The sequence below is a fragment of the Poecilia reticulata genome, chromosome 8 (assembly GCF_904066995.2).
Source record: "Poecilia reticulata chromosome 8, P_reticulata-male-v2, whole genome shotgun sequence".
Lineage (NCBI taxonomy): Eukaryota > Metazoa > Chordata > Actinopteri > Cyprinodontiformes > Poeciliidae > Poecilia > Poecilia reticulata.
In genome coordinates, this window is record NC_088837.1 from 17,021,155 (window position 1) to 17,047,091 (window position 25,937).

General features: G+C 40.4%; 2 protein-coding genes across 9 annotated transcripts; one reads left to right on the plus strand and one right to left on the minus strand.

The window, feature by feature from the left end:
* On the minus strand, window positions 1-8,782 carry LOC145552579 (uncharacterized). Of its 8 annotated transcripts, none has more exons than XR_014088672.1 (7): window positions 8,668-8,782; window positions 4,557-4,664; window positions 4,363-4,454; window positions 2,775-3,883; window positions 2,158-2,211; window positions 1,642-1,675; window positions 1-1,495 (listed from the first exon to the last, which is right to left on the minus strand). XR_014088672.1 is itself a non-coding variant. In XM_081610085.1 (7 exons), exons 1-5 carry the CDS (start codon window positions 8,672-8,674, stop codon window positions 2,198-2,200), a joined length of 510 nt encoding a protein of 169 aa, XP_081466211.1. In that variant the 5' UTR covers window positions 8,675-8,776; the 3' UTR covers window positions 1-1,495; window positions 1,642-1,675; window positions 2,158-2,197. The 8 variants fall into 8 exon arrangements, 2 of the variants coding, with proteins under 2 accessions (XP_081466211.1, XP_081466210.1); XR_014088669.1 differs by having other exon boundaries at window positions 4,363-4,457; XR_014088673.1 differs by having other exon boundaries at window positions 2,775-3,063; window positions 3,757-4,457.
* Window positions 8,673-25,937, plus strand: ppap2d (phosphatidic acid phosphatase type 2D). Its single transcript, XM_008416071.3, has 6 exons — window positions 8,673-8,880; window positions 20,579-20,736; window positions 20,830-21,116; window positions 21,251-21,308; window positions 24,135-24,311; window positions 24,484-25,937. Exons 1-6 carry the CDS (start codon window positions 8,673-8,675, stop codon window positions 24,586-24,588), a joined length of 993 nt encoding a protein of 330 aa, XP_008414293.1. The 3' UTR covers window positions 24,589-25,937.

Genomic DNA, 25,937 nt, shown 5'->3' on the forward strand with positions numbered 1-25,937 from the left:
CACTAAAACAATACTTTTATTTAGTACATATGAACACCAGGACAAAACCTGCATTAAAAATAAAATAAAAAAACAGATTTCTTTGTACCAGAATGTGTAAAATGACTTGGGATGCTTAGCTTGTATGAGAAACTTCACTTTAAAAATAATTATTTAAAACATTAACTCACTTGTGTAGGTGGTGTAATCTAAAAATAAAACATGATAGACTGTAAAAAATAAACAAGTAGACCACAAAAACACCTCAAAGCAAGTAAAGGAAACCACATTTTCCAGTTTGAAAAGTGTCAGGTGGACGGTCATAATGAAAATATTTTAAGTGTATTCCAGTGAAACGCGACAGAAAAAAACAAATATGTGGAGCACAGAAAAACACAGCATAAGGTTATACATTCGTTAAGTATCGGTGGAAATTTAATATTTACAATGTCCATGGTGTAAATAAGTCCGATCAGAATAATAAATAGCTTCAACATAAATATATAAATTCATAGCGCATGGCAAATAAAGTCAATAAATCAGGATTTAGAAAGAATTGGTGAAAATAAAATACAATTTCAAGAAAAAAAAGTTTACTTGCCAATATTTTTGGCACTTCTGTATAAAACATTCTTGAAGATCACTAATCACATAGTAATGTAGAATAACTAAAACCAAGAAATAACATTAAACAATTTAGTAAGGCTGTATCAGAGAGCTAAGAGTAGAAATGAGCAAAAACTTATTTGTTCTCCCTTCTCAGAGGTACAGCATACTTTCTGGTAATTCTACTGGATGTGTATCTGTAGATAGCAATTAAAAAATAGCCATAAGGCATAAAATAGAGAAAAAAAATCAATTTGTAGTGATGATTTCAACCTCTGAGACTCATAAACATACAAAAACTTTTTCTGACAAGTTTTGCTTGAGGATAAATTGCCAAGCTAGACATTGTAAAGAAAAGTTTTTATCCCATTTTATGAAAGGAATCCTCAAAGTTAAATTTATCTGTTTAATTCACACTCTATGAAACTTCTGCCCTTTCTCTTTAGATCGGTTTCAAACAAACTCTGCAAAACCTTCTATTCAGAGATGGATTTCTACGGCGGGAAGGGTCCATTTGTAAACTTTCATTGGAGCTAATACTGTAGTTTCTTCAGCCAAAGGATGTCCAGATGAGTCACTGATGTACTGGTGTTGATACAGGCTTTAGGATTAATAATCGTCTCAACAAAGGACCCGGATGCCAAAAATATAACCTTGCTGAGCAAGACTGTACTGTTTGATTTTTCATTGATCCATCCAATAAGCTTGGTATTCTCGCTCAGCTTGAGGGTGATGGAGTGCAACTGGTCTGAGTCTTTTGTACTTGTTTTGTCACATTGTGACAGTGTTACCTGAAGATTTAGGATATAGTGTCCATCCTCCATCAACTGGATGCGATTTTCCAATTCATTTACAAGGTCTGATTTTGTTGCCACTTCCCATTTAATGGTTGTCACAGCTGATTCTGTCTCTGCGAATGAAAGAAATGCTCCTGTTAGCTGGACATTTTCTGAGTTGTGTATAAAATTACTGAAACTGCACCTTTACTAAAGCAGCAGTGATAACTGCAGGCCTAATAATCTGTCACACATTTTTCATATGAAAAAACATGTTTACCTTGAGCTTTGAAGTTGACTATTTCACTGGGGTTCTGTCAAAAAGAATGCAATAGGAGTTAGTCTTGAAAGCCACATTTCTTTATGTCACAAACAGAGCAGTTACATAAAACTTAAGGTTTATTTCATGTGGTGATTAGGCCACCACCTACGCATGAGAGAGAGAACAGAATAGATCTTAAAGAGGAAAATGAAGAGACATCTGTTTAGTATAGTGGCATTTCCCCGAATGTGTCAGTGACGTCACTGAGCTTCCTCCAAGACATGAGGAAAGTGGTTAGGCAGACACAAGTAACTCAGAAGGAAATGGAAGTCATTCGAGATTAATCTGCTTGCTCTCCAGGATTTGGGTTTCTTAAATACCTGGACTGCAAATATTAGAAGCAAATGCAATAATCAACAAATACAAATTAAGGAAGCTTGATCACCATGAGATTGTTTGATGACATTATGAGACTAAACAATTGAACTTGGTGAGGTCAACGGGAGCAAGAGATGGAAAATGTAGTCATCTTACCGATATACTTTGTACCGGTAATGGGGATGAGATTGGATTGCTAATGTTCGCAGGCTGGAAAAGGAAACAGAAGCACAAAACACACCTATGATACATGGCACCAGAGGAAGTTACAAAATAGTGTCTGGAAATGGATATTTCCTTTCTACACCAGTAAAAACTTCCTTCAGGTTTCCCTAAATGGCACAGAGAAATCTGGCACAACATGCTTTCAGAACGACGGTTGTGTATGACGTGACTGACAGCTAAAGATTTATGGAGATAGTCTTGTATCGTCTCAGCAAAGTGCATGATTTATTTTTTTTGCTTGCTTGTTTTGTTGTCAGACATTTTCTGCCTGAACTTGAGAAAAAGCTGTGACTACTTGGGAACAGTAGCGGGGGTCTTTACGCAACTGAGTACCACAGGCACAGGTGTGTTTCTCACCAGCTGAGCTACTGCCTAAACCACATGAAAGAACAGAAGCGCTGCTGAGGTATTTATGTGCGCCAGTAAGGACATTGTCATTTTAATTCATTCAAATTTGAGATAACTGCTTGTGGATTTAGTGTCATTATTTTTGACCCTACAGTTTTACTCTCTACGCTTAAATAAGAAACTTGTGTATAAAAGCTCACCTGTCCCCGTGTGAAGAAAAACGGGATGAAGATAAGCTGGGCTACGGTGAGAATACTGATCCAAATCAGGAGGACGTAGACCAGGGGATGCTGGCTCCTCTGTGGCATGATCCGTCCGATGGCTGTGTTCAGAGCCGTCTGAGCCCGGGGAACGCAGGAAGACAGATGTTGAGAAGTGACGACTGTACAGGTCCTGAGTTTCCTCTGGTGTGCACCCAAGCAGAGTGAGGTCGCTTCCTGAGCTCAGAGCGTGATACGTTGAGGATGTTTTATGGTCGGCTCTGTGTATCTGCAGAACAAAAAAGTGATCCAAGTGGTACTTTCCCTTTTGTGTTAGTGAAGGCAGACACAGTAGGCCCAGATAGTGTCTGCATCTGGGGGCTGGCCCTTTCCTTCCCACTCACCACAAGTCACACCGAAATAAGGAACAAGGCTGCCAGGGAGAACAAGAAGAGGATAAAACTACTGACATTAACGTATGTGAATTATTAAACTTCCTTCTTTGTGTCTACAGTCCAACACTGTAACCTTTCCTCTCCTTCATCAAGTATTTTATCAAGTATTTCCCCCAGACATGTGTCCAGGTTTAGCCAATCAAAGAGGCAACATCAGATAATAATAATAATAATAATAATAATAATAATAATAATAATAATAATAATAATAATAATAATAATAATAATAATAATAATAATAATAATAAAGTTAAGAATTATTATCATTATCAAATTTTTGGGGGTCATTTTTTTTTAACTGAAAGGACACACACCAGAAACTAATAAAGTACCTGATAGTTCTGGTTTCCTTATATCCTATTTACATAAAATCCCAAAGTCAAAAAATGGTGCAATCTCTACTTTATCTCTCAATCTACACAGTATGGTGTATGATAGCGACCTAAATGTCACACAGAAATAAAATGAGCAACTAACAAAATGTCACAACACTCTGTTTACTATTTGCACCTCGCAAAATTTCCCACCTGCACAAAAATTCTAGTTGAGGTCAGTGCTTGTGGTTTCACTTTCTCCGTTTGTTCTGTGCTCGTGGAAAGTTTTATGGCAGAAAAACAGGATGGGCTCTGGTTCAGGTATGTGTCATCAAAGCTTCTGGAGGACCAAAAGACAACATGATGATTGAGGCGAGGTACTTTTATCATTTTTATCAAGAAGCTCTATAACATGGAATAGGTGACCAACTGTCTTTTGCAAAACCCCATACTTGAAACCCTGATTAATTTTTTTTAAAAATTAGAACAAATAAATAAATAAACTTTTTGTCACGGTCACGTCAGCTGCAGCTGTGCACGTCAAAGTCGTGTTATGTCAAAAGGCCTCGCTTGTGTTTATGAGAAACAAAATGCAAATGAGGAAGGAAATAGGCCTATCTCAGCAAAGTGTGAGTAGATTGGCTTTGCTTACTTCTGCATTTTCAGATGATGTAACTCTTTCCAAACAAAAGTCAAAATCAAATGCCATTAAGCTGAATGAATCATAGTTTCACTAGAGAAAAACAGAGGAAGCACTGGTACTGCAGACGTTTTACAATAACTTGTGTACCAAAAGTCAGAGTGGGTGAGGATGGACACCTGAGACGTGATAAATTCATGTTGGAAACAAGGAGTCATGTTGCATCTCGTGGGAAACAACATCAGCGCGATGCCGTCAGTTTCCGGAAAATCTACTGAACAAATACAGAAAATTGAAAATGTTGACACAGACCTACATGTGGTAGCAGCACTGATGTCATGAGAGATACACACTGCATGGGAAAACATCTCACCAGTAAAACTAGACTCAGTCCATATTTGATCAACTTTTATTCCTGTGACAGACACCGGTGTGTTACTTCCTCCGTGCTTTTCTCTGAAGTATGATGAATTACAGCCATCTAGAGGACGATAGTCAGAAATGCACAAAGGTGTATAATAATTAGTAAGATTAATAGTCAGTAATAGACAATCTTTTTCACTGTTAGTGAATGACTTTGAAAATAAAACAATTCTTGCAGAATGGCTGATAATTCATTAGTTGGAGATTTTCTTCAGATAACTTTAATTATAAGTGGAAATGCCAGAAAAAAAGTTAAATAAACTTGTAGGTTTAAAATTGATATTGTTAGCTGTTACATATACTGTTTTCCAACATATAATATTTCTGCTAGAAAACTGAATACTTTTTTTCAGTTTATTATTTCAAAACTACTTTTTTCCCAGCAGAAATTTTTACTGCAGTTTGTAAAGCAACTATCTCATGTTTAAAGAAATTCAATTATACAAAGCAATAAAATAAACATACTCCTACTTGAAAAAGTCAAAATTTGTCATACCAGAAATTTCAATGTATTTCATTGTGTTTTACCAAGACAAAGTAGCACATAACTGTGAAGTGGAAGAAAAGGATAAACAGATTTCAAAATCTTTTACAAATAAAAATCTAAAAAGCTTGTGATACACTGGTTTTACATTCCCTTTACTTTGCTGCTTTAAAATAAATATTGTGCAATGAATTGCTTTTCGAGGGAATCCTCTGTGTAATTTCATCTTGGTATAAAACCAGCTGTACAATAAACATTTATGATGTTTGCTGGAGAACACTGGTGAACAAATAGTCAGAATAAGTGAACATATTAAACAAGTCAGGGACAGTAGGGTAGGATTATTACAAGAGAGCTTCCATATCACTGATAAATCCATGGAAAATAGCAAAGGTACAAGACATGACCATTCATGTCAGTCAAAGTGAGTCATTTTGTTTTTTCCCTGGTCCGATGCATCTGAATCAAATGAGGGTTCATTTGAATCAGAGAACTTGATTCAAACGAGGACTGAAGCTGGGCACCCGTGACCTGAATCTTATATTAAAAAGAGACAGACACTTACCAAACAAAAGCTCCCGGACGTGAGGTCTTATTCAATTAAAAAGTGAAGAATTATTTTATTTCTAATCAAAAGACGGTGACAAGTTTGTCTGCCTCCAAACACCCCTAGTGACTCGTCTCAAGGTAATTCTCGAAGTTCATACGCAGGAGCAGATGAACATGACTAACATTGCAGAGAGGGAATAAAATAAAAAAGGGAAAGAGTCTGCATGGACTTTCTTTCTGCTCTCACTTCCACTCTTCTTGCAACTATACTCCCCCAGACAGATGGTCTCTTTCAATTCTCTTTGGTGTCTGCTTCTTGTGCCAGGAGGGACTGAACCATCTGAATCATCGTAGCATGGAGGTCCCCAGAAATCAGTCTGTTATGTCGCCACAAGCCAGACATAACAGAGAAGGTAGTTGGGCCATTTGAATCAAAGAGGATGACCTCTGACCCCATGGCTTCTCTCCGTAGCATGGTTTCCTCAGTTTCTTGTGAATACTGGGTTTCAGCACTGAAACCTCCAGGAGGAAAGTGGTCTCTTCTTCTGCACTGGGGATTCACTCCAGTTACAACGGCCCAGTCAAAGCACAGACCTCAATCCAATTAAGAATCAACATTTTAAAACATATATCAATTGTTGCTCAATGTTCATTCTGTTTGCACTTGAGCTATTTTGCAAAGAAGAATGTCATTGTTCAGTTATGACAAAAATCACAAAGGATGTAATTGCAGACAGAAATGGTTCGACGAACTTTAAAATACAATTGTTCGTAAAATTTGAATAGGGTATGAACACTTCTGCAAATACATCACCAATCAATCTAATTGCATGAAAAATGACATAATTTGAAAGCAAGCCAATTGAAAACCAAGCTTTATTTGTTTTTATTAGAGGAATTATAGTTTTTGTGTGCAATTTTGTTAATTTTATTCAGAATTTTTCTATGTTGCAATGATGTGCCAATGAGGAAAGGAAAAGGGAAAAAGAAAAAGTCACAACATGCAATTAATCATCATGTTTCACTACTTTAGGCTGTTTGCATTCCTTTGCCATAAACCGTGACAGTGATCACATCTTCTTGTTTTTTTTCTTTCCCTGCTCCTTCAGAGAGCTTTCAGCAGGTGGCAGGATAACCCAAAAAGTGAACATAAATTTGTCATCTATAAGTAATTACAGAATCTCTACCAGCAATGGAAATGAAATCATGTATTTTCATGTATGCAGACACAGTTAAGTTTCAGATCTCTGTGCATGAGGAAAACTATCCAAAACCAATTAGCATGTCTTGGATAACAAAATTAAATAACAAAGGTAACCAGAGCATGTACAGAACACAGTTTTTTTTCAATAATACTTTTTAGTTTTTGCTGAGCGGTTATTCGACAGGAAAAAGGAGGTCTTGGGCTCACATCCTAACCAGACAACTTTCTTCTAAAAATATGAAAGTAAGGTTTGCTGTCACCTCTAAATTCCCAAGATATATCAGCGTGAATGCTTGAATCACTCTGCAAAAGACATGTCTAGCTGTTTCTGCTATGTACTTCTTTAAAAAAAAAAAGTCAATCACATACGTATTTTGGGACAAACCTTCAAAAATTATGACCTGCTGTGTGTTGATGATGTGAAAGTTCCTAGACATCATAAAAACATATTTTAATAGATGTTAAGACTGGTCGCTGTGTTGACTTTTTTGAGTCAGTGATGGATTTTCCAAGTAACTGCTCCCTGGATGCCAATTATGACAAATGTGATTCTTAATTTTGAGCTGCAATCCGTTCAATGTTGTTCTGGGTTCTTACATGAACTCCTGGCTGAGTTGTCAATGCGCCATGGAGTAATTTTGGTTGGGTTTCTCAAGACTTATTTGACGATAATCGCTCTCACTTTTCTTCCCTGGACTCAAAAGTCTCTGAAATAGCTTTTTGCTCCTTCCAGACTGATGTGTGTTCATCATGTTGTTTCTGCTAAAGGGGTTTCATGATTTCACAAGTCAGGCAGTAATCGGCCCTGGGTGTGGCTGGTCAAAGCAAGCAAAACAAAACAAAAAAATGCTAATCATAATTAATTCGTGATTCAACAAAGTGGGGGGGAAAAAATTCCACATAGGATCAGGTTGGTTTGTTTATTTTACCTTCAATAAATGCAATCACCGTTTCAGAATAGCTTTTTGTATTTACTCTGTTATTTATTGGAGACGTCTGTGAAAGGACATAGCTTTTTTTTTTACTGTAAAACGTGGTTTATTTCCTCAACTCAACTTCAGTACAGAACAGCGTAGCTCAGCAGCCACTTGCATATTAGGAACAGCATAGCTGAATGATGTGCTGTAAACAAAGTGTCCTTTTATGAGTTTGTTAGTGGAACAGAACAGGAGCTGTAAGTGGGGCACGTCCTGACCTGGGTGGGACAGTTTAACGCCTCAGGAAATATCTGAGTGGATGGAAGCAGACAAACAGCGGGGAGGTCAGGGGCGGGGGTAACATGTGGGTTACAGTCTGATCAATACGCATCGATTTTCAGGGTCTGCAGACGGAGCCCCTTTCGATTTCAGACCCAGAGCTCCAACAGCTCACAGAAAACAGGTATGAGCAGTAATTGGGTTTTGAGCCCAACAAAATAAAAGGGGAGGAGCACGGCGAGAACTTCAAGTCGTTATGATTCAAGGGACCGAGCAGAACAACATGCTTCCACTCAGAAATGTGTTGTGAACTTAATCTAGAGAGTACTCCTCCCTCCAGGTCTCTGCTTGACTCCTCAGCTTCTTTTACCCACGTCCTGTACTTCTTATTGATGACAAACTTTGCCTCAAGGGGAGCGGTCGATCAGTTGGTGACCGAGGTCTGCTGCTGCTGTCAAACTTCAGCTGACATGGATCTGTTGCACCGACGGACGCACTGAACAGTTTGGGGGAATTTTCTTCACTCGCCGACTAGTTGCGTCAGGACGAACAGACTGCAATTATTTTGTCTTCAACTTTTTCTTAAAGTTATACCTACGTAAAAAAAAAAAAAAAAAAAAAACTTTACCAGACATGCAGAAGTTGAACTCAAGCGGGACGCACTGCAGCACGCTGCCCCGGGACGCAGAGCTGCAGCTGCGGTTGGCTGACAGCGGAGGCTCCGGGGAAGGGAGGGAGAACGGCGCAGGGATACATTTCCTCACCCAGCCCGAAGACCAGGGCTCGTTCTGCACCAAGCGGAAGATGCTTGTCGGCTTGGATGTTATATGTCTCTGTGTTGGTAAGCAATTTATTCAAGTCTAACTCATAAAGCTAAAGAAGTCACTGCGTTCATAGGCCGTTTCAAAACATATAATTGATTATCAACTGTCTTTCTTTTCCAAACTCTCACGTGCATGCTAGGAATAAAGTTGCTTTTCAGGGAGAAAGGAAAGCAGCGACATCAAATGGGAATTTGGTAAAGTTAACACAGCTGCAAAACTGTTTTCCAGAAGTTCCAGGCGTGGAAAATGTTCCAAGAGGAAGAAAACTCACGTGGGGGAGAAAGAGGGAGGGCAGGAGAGAGGGAGGGAGGTACGGCCCAGGCAGGGGTAAAGGGGTGAGAAAGGGGGTGGTCATCTGGCAGCAGCAGAGCTGTCCCGAGAATTCATCTGTTCCCATGGCAACCCCACAAAATTCCCGGGACAAGAACGTGGGAATTAGGATGAAAACATGCCTCGTGCTTGTGTTCTCGTGCTGAAAATTACCCCTCCTCACCGAGCTCTTTAGCCTGTCTCACTGCAGGATTACTGAACGTTATCCCCAAGTAATTTACCATGCACAGCTGAAAAATTTTGTAGGCTTATTATGTGATAAATTAGCTGGCAGAAGCACAAAAAGAATCCTTAATACCAGTATAATAATTGGGGAACCTCTGCCAGGGCTTAATTATGATATGGGAACAGTAGAAATGAGCTATTATGAAATGTGGATGTCAAACAATAATAGCCTTACCTAGGACGCAAATAACAGCAAACAAGGACTTTTGGTATTAATGTTCTAGCATACCTGTCTTGTCTCGAAACAGAAACCATTGCCTGCTTCATGTTCAGACAAAATAACAGATGTAAACAGTCATAGTTGTAATACCAATCTACGTGTACAAACAGACGTGTTTATTTAGGATTTTTCTTTTGATGGGATCAAGATTCAGTGCTGTTATGTTTGGCTGGAAGAGCACAGGTGATGAGGCTTTTATAACAGTCTTAAAAGCCACATAATCAGAACTATTATTGCTGTACTAAGACTGAACTGAACTTTTCAAACATGTGTTGAAAGGATATAAAGCAAATAGGAATGTGAGAATGCTGCATCAAAGTTAGAGTAAGTTTGTTCATCTGGACACAAAATATAATAACGCAATATCAGTGCTTTTTAAAGTTTCATTCCTTTTTATAAATCTTGATGAAATATAAATGTGTTTACATTTTTACTTTTCTTTAAGTTATTATTCCTTTTATTATTACTAAGAAATGAGATTACACGGCTGATGTTTACAAGAATACAAAGTGAAAGTTTTAAGGATGCATTTCAAGCCGGTTCAAAACTTTGCGTCTTGTAGGTTCAAAGCTTATTGGCTCTGTGTTGAATCTTAACCTCGGAGTGGTTGGTAGTGAGTGCTACTTGGTAAATTCTAAAGGTTCAAAGGGTAGATTGGTTTCTGCATTTCTTTGTGACAAACACAGGGAACAGAGAACTGGTGTTGTGTGAGTAAGTGATGATTCGTTTAACTAGCAAACACGGGAGAGGTAGAACCCGTCAAGGCAGACCAACGGGTCTGCTTGTTGGCAGTTGAAGTGTAAGAAATGAAGAGACAAACAAAACTGCTTTGTGAGGCTCTTAGATTCAGTGACACACAATTCTTAACCCTAAAGGTATGCAATTAGCTTTTCACTTACCACTCTTCTTAACAGCTGGTTCCGAAAGTGGTTGGACACCCGTCATCGTCACTCAGTCGAGGAAAAGTCAGTTCTACTAAAACTCTAATTGACCATGCGGCTTTCATTCTCTCAGAGCTTCTTCTAAATTTTTATCCTTAAAGGTTTTGGATTGAGATGCATTGAGATGCTTGGTAGACAGCAACTTGCTGCAGAAAAATTGCAGCATAAATTGGATGTAGCATAATTCCCAGATGGACTTCTTAGAAAAATGAAACGCTGCACAGACTTTGTACCTGCTGCTTTGCTGCAGCCTTCCTTGGGGAAGAATATATTTTCTTCATGGGTTAGGATTAGTTTTACAGTGTAAAATCTGTGTCATTTGTTTGGAGGGAGACCAGAGCAGTAAACTTTGCAACAACAAAATTTAACAACATATCTGCCTTGATCTAAATGTAGAGCACAAGAATGTAGTTGTCACAAAACATAGTTTGACATATTCACTAGTATGTAGACATGAAGGATTTTGTGTCCATATAAAAAAAAAGTCAACAGGTGTTGAAGTGTACAAATCTTCTCTATTTGTATTTGTATTAGTTAAAATAACTTGTGGTAGAAACAGTTTAAACAACACATTTAGATTTATTCTTTCCAAAAAGCAGGTGCTTTATATTTGTTGTGCCTTTTTCATCTTTTACCTTTATTACTGAAAAAGAGAAACAATTTCACCAGATGAGGCTCAAGTGTTTGGAAGCAAGATCAAATGTAGGAAAACATAGCTTCGCGGCATAATTGGTGAATGTTGTGTTTGATTATTATTATCCCACATTTTTGTCTGTTCTCTTTTTGTTTTTCCATCACCATGATGTCCCCATCTCTCCTCCTGAACCTTCTGGTTGTAATCACTAAGACACATTTATTATTTATGGCCAGAGTGGATGGTAATCATGGCAGGTGGACTTCTACAGCCCCGCAAATAATGCGTTAAAACAGTCGTTTGCAATTGTGACATGAAATACACCGTAATTAATCATATCATATGTGGCTCTAAAAATAAATTACAATTTATAGAGTGACCTATCAGAATACATTTTTATCTGGTACGTCGGTTTTTCTTGGTCAGTACTGGCCATACTTCCAAACTTTTGATCTGTATTTATACAGACCAGTATATCATTTGAAGGTTTATTTATTCTAGTAACTCTATTCACACATTATGCAGAACAATTGCAGTCTGCAGACTGGATATATTCAGGATCTTTGCTGTAGGAAAAAATCTTTGAGTGAACATCAGTGAAATCTATTGAAATCCCCGGCTCTATTGGATAAACTGCTAGTAAAATGCATTAAAGTGTGTTTTTCCTGACTTGTTTGAGAGATCTTTGTTGCGAAGCCCAGCTAGCATTAGATCCACAGTGCGACCTCTTCTTATGAAGTTGCAAATTCTTTGCATGCTGAAGTGAGAGCCTTCAAATCACCACACCATAACACACAATCGGTAATAATTGATATTATTAGCTCTACAGTCTTCCATCTGTTCGATTCATCCTTGTCTTTGTCCTTTTAACCAGCATGCTTGCTGACAGCGGTTGCTGAACTTTGACTCATCTGCTGGCATTTGGAAGTGAATGGCCCCATTTATTGGAAATGAATCGGACTCTTCATTTCACAGCCTGCTTTTCTCAGACGAAGAGAAAAAAAAGAAAATCCCCCTAAAAGACATTTGTTAGATCTTCACAGACAGTTGACCTGGAGTATTATTTGTGCTTTGGATGGGGGAATTTCACCCTGAGGTGTCATCATAATTATGTGATCACCTGAAGAGTGATTAAGTCTTCTGAGGCTTTTAGGGCTTTTCCTCTAAAGTTTAGCTCAATGTGGCAACATAAAATTTCTATGATGTGGTTACATTTCTAGTCTTCAGGGTTATTGACAAAACAAGCAGAGGCTTTGACACAGTCTACCTGATTCTTACTCAACACCAGGTTTGCTGAAAATTGTTATTCTTCAGTTATAAGGCAGGGCTGGTTACAGGCCGCAAAGACATGCACATAATGCTTGCTTCATAGAGATGGATTGTTCTGGATCAGCTCGGCTCTCCTTGTGTAAGCTGCAGAATGCAAATGCCTGAGTTTAGTCAAGTGTTTGCTTGTGTGCTTAAGTATATGTATGCATTCCTGTTGAGACTGTGGGGTTCAGACTAAAACAGAGCTGACAAAATCTGCGCCCTGTGGCTGGGGCTAAGATTTAGGGTCCAAACCTTGAGAGGTCAGCACATTTTGGGTGTTTGTCATTTCTGAAGAGCAAGCATGGACAGGTCTTCCTGTCTTTTCACAGCTTTCCACCTGCATTTGGTGTTCTTCTCCCTGTCGTCACCCCAATAAAGCCTGTTATTGAGTCTCACAAGGATAATTCAAGGATAATTGGGCAATATATGAAGGTGGCATTAGGAGACCTCCTCTAAGCTTATACTGGACCATTAGGAATGCCTTTAGGCTTGACCTTCTTCTAGAGGTTAAACACTGAACTGTGTTCTTTTCACACGTTTGATACGCACAAGAGGTAGAAGCACAGAAAAAGACATGGCTGTGGTTTATCTTAGCTAGATTCACAAAATGAAAGGCAATTTAAAAAAACACCCAGTTTTACAGCAGAATGTGTTTCCCAGCTGAAAAGTAAAAGAAAGCCGTATTCAGATTATCTTCATTGTGGAAAGCAAGATTTGGTTCCAAGACGTGAAGCAGCATGCTGGGACCGTAGATGGCTAGTATCTATGATAGAAATCAGAATTCAAGCAGAGCTCGTTCATTCGACCGTATCTCCACTTACACAACATATTCTTTGTCCCTCTCTTTGCTTCAAGCAAACTTTATTTTAGCAGTTCAGGTGTCCCGAAAGTAAAATCAGTGGTCCAAGTGTGTTCTGCTTTTTACATCTCCATGTGTTTTGGGCGAGTTTATGCCAGAAGGTTTTATTCCTCGTCTTTTGACAGAGAAAGCTGCCGAGTGAGTAAGACGGCTGGAGGCCAACGCGTCACAGCACGTTTGCGTGTGCCTGCCCAGGAATATTAAATAGCTTGCAATGTGTGTAATTTAGTGTGTGTGCGTGTGTGTGTGTAAAAGTGTATGAGTCATATGGCTTCTAATTCCAACGCTACTACAGCGGCCATGTGCTTGCTGTTTGTTGACAAATTTGCCGGTCCTGTTTTTCTGAACGTCTTGGGCCCTGACTCCCTGAAGTTATGGAACAAACTGGCGTCACTCTGGGGCTGACAGATGGAGAGCTATTAAAAAGTGGCTCAGTCAAATCATTAGTCAGTGGAAGAAGTGACTCTGCATTCTGCCTCTTATTAGTGTATTAATGCATCTTCTTTCCATTTGACAGCACGGTCAGGGTTCAGGAATCCATTAAGAGTTCCTTTCTCCAGAAAGACTACCATCCACTGCACTGCACTTTACTGTATTGCTTTGTTCTCCTGTTAGTATGTTACAGGACCGAGAAATGTCTCAGTTGCCTAAAGGCTGAGGGGCAAGTGAAAGCCTGTATGAGCCGACATCCTTTGGGAGGGATATGGAAGGATACAAGATGAAGATCTACAATAAAGGGCAAAGGTTCAACCTTTGGTACCTGTGGGATCCTATACACAGCTGTCTGTTTATATCTCAGCAAGGAATACTCAAAAAAACAATTTTGGCTGCCGAAAGCTTCAAATGTAATTTTAATGAGACAGCTGCAGTCTAGATGACAGTTCCATAAGTGCCTTTGGTGGTTTATTGGTATTAGCCTTAATGAGTGAACGAAGATCCGTGCAGCATTTCAAACCTCAGCGCTCGTTAGTTGGAATCGGTCTGGAGAGGGGTCTCCACCAAGTTTTCCACCTGACTTTGATTACAAACAATAGCACTGCCTTTGAGTGTTTCAAAAGTAATGCCGCTTCTTCTTCTGTTTAAATAAACTTTCATCTCACCATCATGAGATGTGTAATGTTTATTGGAAAGTATGCTTTTCCCTTTAAATCACCACACCCAGGTTGGACTGTTCATACACAAGAACTGTTCTCCTCCTTTGAAAATAACCTTGTCTCTTATCTAAGGCCTCTTAGATAAGACACAACAACTACTTATCTTATGCCACTGGTTTGTCCTTCCCTCACAATGACTATCTCTGGTCAGGTCAGATGAACCCTGCAGAGTGTCAGGCTGCTAATAGTCAAAATGTCACTAGGTCTGTGTAAACCCATCATGTTTCTGTCTGAGTCAACATGCTGGCGTACCAAGAACTTCCAACCATTTCTTCTTTTGATTTGACATTTGATTTCAGGTCAACATAAGGCATGCAGTCCACTTTTGGCTCCAGTCGGAAGTTGTTGTTCCAGCAAGTTTCCATTTAAATCAGAACTGACCAACATACCCATCCACATTTCCAAATATATAGTACCGTCACTTCTTGTCAACTTCATAATAAATGCATTTTCTGTCATCCAGTCCACCACCCTGTCTTGTTTTCACATCGCCACCATTCACCTTTCTGTGTGCACCCTTACCCTCTCACCACAAAAGCCCTCCAAAGGACACCTTGAAGGTTTCCAAGGTGCATATAGCTGGAACATGTCCCTTTTGTTCCTGCTGAATAAGACAGACAGACATGCATGACACTCCACTCATACCCTTAGCACCGAAACTGGGCTCCAGGAAGCCGGGCATTGAAGTGTGAAGAGAACAGAAGCAGCTGTGGGTAGCATGTCTCCTCTGGCCAGTGGCAACAATAAAGGTGTTAAAGGGCATGGTGGATTTTTTTTTTTAAAGTAATGCAAGTTAAATCCAGGTAGAAATAGTTGTGGTTTATTTTTCTTGTATGTCTGTTTATTGATTTAAGCCGATGATATCATTGTTTTTAGCTAGACTGGTGCCTTGTGCTGAATCACTGTCTTTCTCTCTGGGCATTTTCTTGTCTCCCATAAGATGCATGATGATAAATGAAGCAGAGAGGGATTCTTGCTTTGGGTCCAGCTGCAGAAGACGTCGATGGTATCTTAGGGTTCAGGATATGAGTCTGTTGTGACTCCTCAGACCTCTTTGTTCTTCGGTGATAAATCTCTTTGTGGTGCCATTGGGGCAGACAAAATACATCAGAAGGGAAAATAAAGAACGTGTCAGTGCAGCAGGAGTTTAATTGTTCTCCCGCCTGTCCATCACCTGAACTGGGTCACCAAGAAAGAACAGGGCAGGACATTGTCTACTGGCAATTGCATAATGTCATTGGGCTTTAATTGGTGGTGAGAGTGAAACATAATTTCTCACATTGCCACAAAAGACCTAGCTCAGACTTTATAGAGATTACTTGGATGCCAGTTTTCTGGCATCACAAGCGAAAACCCTCGCTGCTGTTTATCGGCATATTAGGGAAGACGTCAGGCTGCTCCTTGTATTGTTACTGGGGATTATTGTGGCCATAAAAGCCTCAGTATATGTCAATGCATCATTTTGCTACCCAGCATTTTTTTTCTGCCTCTTTTTAAAGGGTTGGCCAGAAGAAAAATAAGCAGCTTGGAAGATTTATGTAGAATATGTTGGTACGTGTAAGCTGGTCAAAGGCCAACAGGAGATGGACCACCCGTCGGGGTGGCTGCATAGCTCAGTCCCAAGCTGCAGGCCAGATAGACCTGTGTTGACAGGTCACTAATTGTGTGTCCTTCACTTTTGTCAAAGGGCAAAAGCTGATCCAAGCCTGTGCTATTGGGTGCAATAATACGGGTGGCCATTACTGCTGCTTAGATCTAGCTTCAGGCTGTGTCCCTTATCTGTGAGGTTGGATAGACTGTATGACAGATAGAAGTATTATACACCGAGGTTATCTAGGCATGTGATTTTATAAGAGCGCCTTGAATGTACCGCATGTCCTTGTGATATTTTATTTTTTTAGATTACTCCGTTGGCATTGTATATTTTGATGAGTTGTTTTCATTCTGAGTGATTCTTTTCCCTTTCTGCTCTTGTGGTGTGTTTAGTTGTCTATTAGTCTGTGGGTTTAAGCTTATTTGTATGTAATTGTGGGTTTTAAAGTGTATATGAATCTCTGTAGGCATGTGAGGGGTATTCTCTTAGCTGAGGCGGGGTCGTGTTTACAGAGCGGGTCCCAGCAGAACCCAGATCCCTGACCCTCACATTCCAGAACCGCCACTAATCGCCTCCGTGTGCTGCTGCTCTTGGAGAAGCCCTTGTTGCATCTTTCATTACTCTGTCTATTGAATTTTTTTTCTCACACAACCATTACTGCCCAAATCATCAATAATCTTTCACCTGACTGCCCATTTTAGCCTTGTTTTTACTTTGACACTCCATAACAGAGAATAACTATAATTTGCTTACTTTTTGCTCGCAATCTTTAATTACTTCCTTGTTATTTTCTTGTTGTTGGTTGTTGTTTTTCTCCCCTCACAGTGAGCTCATTCTGCACCGTGGTCATAGATGTGTAAATTAGAACCAGAAGAGTTTCTCAGAATGGGGCTCGTCTCCCCTCCTTCTTCTCCCTCTTTCTTTTCTGTCCCTTTTGACTATTTGAAAGAATTCTGGCTCTAAAGCCAGGCCCAGAGAGCAGCACATTTTGGTTCGGCTGTTGGAGCTGAACCACTTCTCTGCCTCCTCTCGGTTTCCTCGCAGGCCCTCCTGTTCTGGCTTTCTTTTAAGCATGCCTAGGCCAGGTGCAGAGGTTGGCTCACAGCTGCCTGATAGATGATGTGACAGTCTCTGGAGGGTTTTTGTGCCTTGTTGTGAAAACAGCTTGTGTAGCTGCAAAGCAAACAAGAGTTTGTAATGCGCGGTTAGGCCTGTGCATTTGGTTTATGTTCTTTTTTTATTGATTAACTAATTTTGAATGTGAATCACCGGATGATGAAGGTAACTTTTGTGGTTGATTTGAAGCCGGAGTGACTTGCGTCATGTTACTGTTAATACTGTTTAATGTATATTAGAGGCAAGTTGCACCATACTCAGAAACAGGGCTATTGCACAAGCCATCCTCATTGCCACTCACTGGTTGATAAAACATACCTCTGTCTGGCTCAGCATTTCACGGGTCCCATTAGACACTGAGCAATGAAAATGATCCCTTAAAAAGTCCATGTTCATTCTGTAACAGCACCGTGTTTGGACCCTAATGGTGGGCCTATCCATTATCTCTCTGTCAATGCAGCAACATATTGATTGCTGAAAAAGGACTGGCTCTATCGTAAAACCCGATGAGGCGTCCAAAAGGGGATGCTAATGGATTTCATGGACGAGCAAAAAGCCTGTGTCTGTGTTTGTCACAAAACTGCCTCAGTTATGCTTAACATACGTCGGTTATGTTCAAATGGTGACTATCTAAGAGGAAAAATTCTGCACCCAAATATTGTTTAAAACGTTTTCAGCTGCATATCAAATTGTTGTGAACTGTTGGGTGATACAAATTACTGTTGGCATCCAGTTTTAAGCTAGACTGTTGTAGATTAAACTGACTGCAACGGAGAAACACACACTGAAATGTCTGAATTAAATATACATTTTCAATAGCAAAAAGCAAGCTTGACACCCTTCCTCAAACAATTTTCTGTTTCAGTTTCCTATAATTAGGAGTCTACTATTTAACATAACATTTTCTTTTACGCTAATACCTCTTAGAATATATTGCCTGAAAAACAAGTTCATTTACATTTACATTTGGTTTTGTTACTTTGTTGCATAACTTAACACAGCGCATAACCTGAACCCCACAATCCCCACGGTAAAACCTGGTGGCAGCATCGTGCTCTTGGGATACCCTTCTGCTGCAGGGACAGGGAAGTTGGTCAGAGTTGAACTGAGTTAAATTACTGGAAGAAAACTTGTAAAAAGCTGTGGCAGACTTGAGACTGGGCCGCAGGTTCACCGTCAGGCAGGACAACATCAAACAACCAGTCAGAGCCACAAAGGATTTTGATCAAAGCATGTTCGTGTATTAGAACGGCCCAGACGAAACCCTTAAGCTGAGACCAAAATCAAATTAAGAATCTTTTGCAATACTTGAAAATTACTGTTTATAAACTTTTCACTCAATTTCTATTCTACATAAAATCACAAGATATAAAAGTTAGTGTGTAGGTATGGAAAGCTGGTAAAAATACACCTGCAAAAGAATTACGTTAAGCTGTTTTTGTCGAAGGTAGAATATTAATGCATGCTTTTCAGATTTTTAGTTGTTAAAAAGGTTTTGAGGTCATTTATCATTTTCCTTCCAATTAACAGTTATGGATTAATTTGAGTCGATCTGTGACACAACACCAAGGTTGGTGGTTGCGGCCTAAAATGTGAAGAAGTCCAAGTCTTGCGAATCTTTTTGTGAAGCACGTCTTCTGTGCCGACCATTAGGAAGATTTTTCTGTGTGGTCTGTCAGGGTTGCAAAACCTCTGTGGTCGCTACACATTTTAAGCGGCTCTGCGTCTCAAGATTTATGGGATTTCTAAATATGGCATAAAGTACATGCATATCAATTTACTGTTAAAGCTTGGTCTTTTGACTCGCTTTACATGATTTAAAATCAAAGACGTCAAAACAAAAGCTGAACATAAATGATGAAAGGATACCTGTGGGAGGTGTATGGGTGTGTGTATGCATGTGGTGACTGAATGAGATGAGTGAGAGATTGGGGTCAGATGAGAGGTGCGTCCTATCTGTCTCCCTCTCTTTGTTGGCGTCATGGCCCCTGCTATCTGTCTGCTGTGGGTTTTCCTCTCTGCTTCCATGCTAAACTTCCTAAACTATGGCTCTGTTTTGTCTTTCTGTAAGGGCAACTTGACTTTGAACAGAGTTCAACCAGTTAATCTTGACTGTAGCAGACCTTTGTAAATCACGTTATCGTGCAATATGAGAGTTTAGTCTCAGGAGTATTCAGAATTTTAAGTGGCAGAAGAAGATAATTGCCATGGCAACTGTTTATCTGTACAGTGAGAGTGATGTTGAATTGACGTGAAAGAGCTGAATGGAGACAATACAATACCTGACAATGGCTAAACGGATTATATTTAAACCTTAGATGCGTGTTTTCAGACCACTGTTTGTGTGTTGGAGGGTGTGTTTGCTTGTTGTTTCTCTTGCCTGGATTTAAAGTGTATATCCTGTGCACTACAAAGTCACGTAGTCTGAGAGATTCCCTGGCAGGAGCAGCGCTTTTGGCCTGGGCGCGTTCCAACCAGCGAGCAGGCCTGGGATGAGAAGGAGAGGCAGAGGTTAATGATTAGTCCCATGTTCTCACTGCATTCCACAGGGGAACGGGGGGACATGGGATAAAGAAATGGAGGATTCTGGGTAAGCCTTTACAAGGTTATTGGCTGTTAGTTTAAAAGTACATTCATTAGTTTTTTAGTGTTTTGGTGGGTGGAGTGGTGTACTGAAACAGTATTGCCGCTCTTATCACTGAAGCCTTGCACAACTTTTAACTTTCACCGTCTGACTGGGCTGTCTGTTTTGCAAAAGTTAGACTTTGACCTCCATTTTGATAATCACTTACCAGGCTGAAAAGTCAGGTTAGATGATTACTCATTACTGGTTTAAAATTAGATCTCTTCGAAGAGTGAATTCATTGTTCTTTTTTGCTCTCTGAAGTTCTCCGGTTTTTGTTACTGTGCTCTGTAATGCCCTCTTCCTCCTTCCTCTTTTGGATTTTCCACTTCTTCTGAACTTTCCAGTGCCATGCTCGTTTTTCCGTGTCTTTGTCTGTCAGTCCTCTTCCTTCTTCCTGCCCCCAATAGCTGCATCCAGATTGATGCAGCTATGAGTGGAATGTCTTTCCCCAGATTGTGTACCCAAATGCCTGATACATAATATCGCTCCTTACTTTACCTGTATCTCATGACAGAAGTCAGGAGAACGCCAGCCTTTTATGCTGCCAACAGCCTGTGTCTGCATAAATCTGCCCCCCCATCTCTCTTTCTTTGTGTCTCTGTGATCCTTGACTCACAAACCACAACTCAGACATTCATCAAGTCATCTTTTGTTTTTGTCTGCTTCTCGATCCTCACCCTTTTTTTCTTTTTCTTCTCTCATCAGCTTCCATCCCATTTTTTGCATGTGAATTGAAGGCAGTGACTCCGTATGAACGAGGCTTTTTCTGCGGAGACGACAGCATCACCTATCCATACCTGGAGACGGAGGCCATCCCCGACACCCTGCTCATCGCAGGCGGCATCGCCATCACCGGCTTAACAGTAAGGCCGCCCATATATAAGTTCCTCATGTTTTTTTCCACACACTTGTCCGGCGTGACATTAACAAACCAATTTCTGCTGTTTCTGTTCCAGATTGCTCTGGGCGAGTGCTACCGTGTGCGCTTTCGAGGCGTGCTCTCACGAGCTTTTGTTAGAAACCACTACGTGTCGTGCCTGTACAAGGAACTGGGAAGCTTCCTGTTTGGCTGTTGTGTGGGGCAGTCTCTCACAAACATGGCCAAGCTCAGTGTGGGGCGCCTGCGGCCGAACTTCCTCTCTGTGTGTAACATCACATACGAATCCATTAACTGCACTCGTGGCAGCTACGTCAATCAGGTCAAATGCAATCCACGCAATGACAAGCTGGTGGTAGAGGCAAGGTGTGTGTCTATGTTTCTTCTTTATTTTCTTTGTGCTCAGTGATAAAGTGCAAACCAAGGGTGGGTTATGGTGTTGGTTAACTCAAGCAGTTAATGTGTGACATGTGACATCTTTTATTAATCTTCTCTTTCAGGAAATCCTTTTTTTCCGGGCATGCTTCCTTCGCCATGTACACCATGCTCTATCTGGCAGTAAGTGCTTTACAAACACATTTTCCCAGAAACTAATCACAGACACGACCTTCACTTTCACTTACGAGCATATATGCTGCAATTACTAAAGGTGTTTTTTTTTTTTTTTTCTCCCAAGTGCTGCAGCTCCAACTTTCTCTTTAGTGAAATAAAACTTTGAAGTACTGATCCATTGAGGCTAGAGAACCAAATTTGCGAGCATTCATGAATCAACTCAACACAGATGAACAAACACCGACAGGCATGTGCTGTTTAATACATCAACTCCTGATTGTGAAGGAGGGGATGTTCGAGAGCGGCAGTTCCCAACATGCATCCTGCCTCAGATCGAAAGAGTTGGAGAGACGGAGAGAGATGGTGGGGGCTGGAGAACGAGGGAGGCTGTTTTCCACTGGGAGCATGAATAGATGAAGAGACTCCACAAACAGAGGAGGCCTTGTTGTGGTTCTCATTTAGCAGAGGGGGTGGAGGGCTGAAAGTGCCTGCTGAGAGATCGACAGGCTTCTTTCAGCAATAGACACCCTCTAAACCCCCTCCTCCGATTCCCCCCTCCATCTCTTCATCTCTCTCCCTTTGAATGCACTGCCCAGCGCTCATGGCTGCTTTGTGAGAGAGAAGTGACAGTTAGAGGGAGACAAAAGCCTGTCATCATCCATACAGTGTCCACATTCCTTGTGTATTACCCATAATTAATCCATAATTGATCATTTCAGATGACCTAAATATTTCCATGCACAAAGTAGCCCCTCTTATGTTTCATTCATTTGCTTTATGCTGCTGGAAAAGAAAGCTTCAGTGTGTCTAACTGGGATTTTATGTGATGTGATCTTTATGTTGGTCTATGTGTGACGTGGGCAAAAAATAAAAAAATGCCTGTTTTTCTTTTTTGTTTTTATTTCTTACCAGTAAAATCCCTTGATAGCCCTAAATAAAACCCAGTGCTACCAACTACCTTTAGATGCCACCCTGAAATAATAAAAAAACATTTTCTTCCAACCAAACAACCCATAACTGGCTGAGAAATTAAAGTTGAAAATTACTTTCACATAAAGAAGTCTATTGATGTCTAAATGTGGTTGAAAAGTGGTTTGGTTCAAATGGTCTAACCAAGTCTGACTTTCAATGACTTTTTCTTTAAAAGGGGCCTAGAAAAGTAAAAATTTCAACATTTCTTTCTGGCTAAGTAGAGACGAGGAGTGACCAGCCTGAAGGAGCTATTGAGCAGAAGAAAAATATTCTTTAGGGAATTATTGAGAATCCTGAAGGCCAGAGCAGCTCTGTGGGATTCTGCAACACCTCTTCAACCTTAGCTTGATCCAGAAGAAGGTTCCAGAGTTGTGGAAAACATCCTGTCTTTTTTCAGTACAGAAGAAAACTCACTCATCAGCGACTGTAGACCAGTCGCCCTGACATCCCACATCATGAAAGTGCTGGAGAGACTCCGGTTGGCTCACCGGAGTAAGCAGACAAGACATTTCAGGACCTCCCTGCAGTTTGCTTATCACCGTGGAGTTGGAGTTGCCATCATTCATCTGCTTCAACAAACCCACTGTCACCTGGAAACAGGAGGCAACACTGTGAAAAATCACGTTCTTTAATTTCTCCAGTGCATTTAACTCAGTTCAGCCTGATGTGCTTCATCAGAAACTTCAGAAGACACAGGTGGAGGCCATCAATGACTACCTGACAAACAGACCACAGTTTGTGAGACTGAAGGACAGTGTGTCTTACCAGGTGGTCAGAAACACAGGAGCACCACAGGGGACAGTATCCTCGTCGTTCCTTTTCACTCTCTACACTTCATGCTTCCAGCACAAGTCCAACTCTTGTCATCTGCAGAAATACTCAGATGATTCTGTAGCTGTCGGGTGTATCAGAGATGGACAAGAAGTTGAGTCCAGAAAACTGGTGGACCCAGTATGGGAACAATCATCTCATCTTGAACGTGAACAAAACCAAAGATTTGATTGTAGGTTTCAGGAGAAACAGGGTTAAATCAAACCCTATTTCCATCGTGGGAGAATAAGTGGAGGTGCATACGTTGTTTTACAAAAGATGTAGTAAAAAGTATTGTTTCTGGAAGGCTGTATTTATATATATAAAAAAGCAAAGTTCTATACATATTTTTCTCGTAAATTTGACAGTTATACCACATACATATCCTTTACAAGGTGATGAAGTTGATAGTTGTAACAGGACTACTGGAAAAGAGAAACAACAGGAAATAAAAAATAATAAGAGGTGTTCAGACAGACAGACAGCTTTGCACATTGGCTTGCTTCTTCCTAATGTTTCAATAATGTGTAGACGACTCAGGCCTGTAGGTACATGCCTCTCGGACTGCAGCCAGCTGCTTGTGCACAAAGCAGTGGGAGTAACACCTGCTCACAGTGGAAGTTGAGAAAAACCCAACGAAGGTCGACTTTCCTGGAGGAATGTGGGCCCTGTTGTCTGATAAGCCCAGACAGACCGCAGATAGCTTTTTAAAGCTCTTCCTGCCTCAACATCGCACTTAAATACATTTTGAAGCCGCAAATTTCTATTTTCCCTTTAGCGCCGATGTGGTTGATGAACGTAGGAATGGGACACGGCATAAGAACTGTTTATGGCGTCACGCCAAGTTTCTGTTTTCCCTCTGGGTTGCAGATGGAGCGGATGCTCATCTTTCACTTAAAGCACTTTGTCTCCGTTTGCAGAACTTTAGTCATTAAACATAATCACAGTTTTATGTGTTTGGGGCATGCATTAGCACACAAGCATCTACATGCATATATTAATAGTGTGGGGATTGTATAATAACAGTATTTATCTTCTTTTTTTTTTCAGTTCTACCTGCAGGCTAGGCTGTCGTGGCGAGGAGCTCGATTATTGCGTCCGCTGGTGCAGTTCCTCTTAGTGATGCTGGCCATCTACACAGGCCTGAGCCGCATCTCCGACTACCGCCACCACCCCACTGATGTCCTCACCGGCTTCATACAAGGAGGGCTCACTGCATACTGGGTGGTATGTTCAGAGTTACTTTCCTCCTTGCAGGATGAATTTCTGTTTCCTTCCGAGGAGTTAGGTTAAACAGTAGTCTCGTTCCACCACCTCACTCTGCTCTCTCATGTGGGGTTTGTGTATATCTCCTGACATGCTTCTTTTTCTTTTCCTTTTTTTGCATCTCTGCCTGCAGGCTTTTCACATCTCGTCCATGTTCAAGCCCTGTACCCGTTCAGACATGTCTCCAACAAGCGTGTGCCTAGAGAGTCCACTGTCCAGCCAGCAAACGGTTTGCTAGCAGGTGGTGTCAGAAGACAAACAAGAGGGGATGGACTGCAATACAGCAAGAGCAACAGATGTTGAAAAGAGAAACATTAGTATATAAAGTAAGGGAATCATTTCAAGACAAGGATGTGATAGAGTACAATCTAACGCAAGCTTATACATCTTGACATACTCATTCACACGCTGACGTACTTTCATGAAACACGTTCACACACCCGTGAAATGCAACAGTCTCATACGGCGGTACGTAAAACCTGCCCAGTGAAAAGAATGAATATTTCAGATATTTTTTATATAAATATAAGATATATACATATTCTACAAGATGATTTTATAAGCTGCTAATGTTAAAAGTTTTTTTGGTCCTTTATTTTTTATTTTTTCCAAAATGTGGAGGGTTTTAGAGTTTGTCTTGGCTTTCAGAGCACATCTAATCACTCTTTGATCACGAGTGATCCATGGGGAAATACCAGCCTCCTCTTTATTTTTTTGCTTCTCTGTTCAACTGGGAAAATATCGACCAGCAGCTTTGAACGTAGAGCACCGCACCACTTCAGATGTGAAGAGCGCTTTGCACAAGTCAGCAGAACTAGCAGAGATGACCAACGAGCACTTGTGTACGTGTGGGACCATCTTTACCTCCGGTGCTACGATGGGCCACTTTCCACCTCCGGCTGCCTGGCATCACCTCGACTAAACAATACAGTACAATACAATACAATGTTATCGTTCTCTTAGGAGTAGCCGAGTTGGTTTCGGCTCTTCTTCTGCAACACCACTTTTTTTGTACTAACCACTTTTCTCAGAAGGTGGAGGCTTGACTGAATTTTTTGTAACCTCTGACTTTTGCCCCGGACTCCAATCTCTAAGCTGCACCTTGATTTATGCCACTGAGACAGGAGACGTTGCTCTCCTGTATATCAAAATTAATAGCACTTGACCGTAGATAACCTTCTAATTATAATCTATGTTAAATGTTTTATTACAATTGAATAATCAGTGTTTATTATTCTTAACTTCAAACTCATACTATGATTTTGTCTTAAGATTCTAATTGTGCAAACTGTATGTAAATAGCTGTCATTTTATGAACCACACAGAATTTTAAAAGTATTAGTTCCAAGTCTTGGACAGATTTTACTTGTTTGTGTAAGTGTATGTACAGGTGCAGAGTGTCTTGCCTTTTGTAACAACTAGACTGAGCCACAGTTATTATCACAAAGCTATATGTGTTGCGTTCCCAGTTATTGTTGTTTGTTTATGTCTATATCTGTGAATGCCGCACAGGCAGAAATAACCACTGTACTCAAAAAAAAAAGGAAAAAAATCCCAACCAAACCATTAAAGTGAATGTCAACAGTT

Coding starts and splice junctions, on each gene's coding strand:
- ppap2d (XM_008416071.3), top strand. CDS start 8,673: ATGCAGAAGTTGAACTCAAGCGGGACGCACTGCAGCACGCTGCCCCGG. Junction 21,117..21,250: donor AAGCTGGTGGTAGAGGCAAG/GTGTGTGTCTAT, acceptor CTTCTCTTTCAG/GAAATCCTTTTTTTCCGGGC. Junction 21,309..24,134: donor ACACCATGCTCTATCTGGCA/GTAAGTGCTTTA, acceptor TTTTTTTTTCAG/TTCTACCTGCAGGCTAGGCT.
- LOC145552579 (XM_081610084.1), bottom strand. Junction 4,458..4,556: donor GACTGAGTCTAGTTTTACTG/GTGAGATGTTTT, acceptor GTATTTGTTCAG/TAGATTTTCCGGAAACTGAC. Junction 3,064..4,362: donor ATGAATTTATCACGTCTCAG/GTGTCCATCCTC, acceptor TTTGTTCTGCAG/ATACACAGAGCCGACCATAA.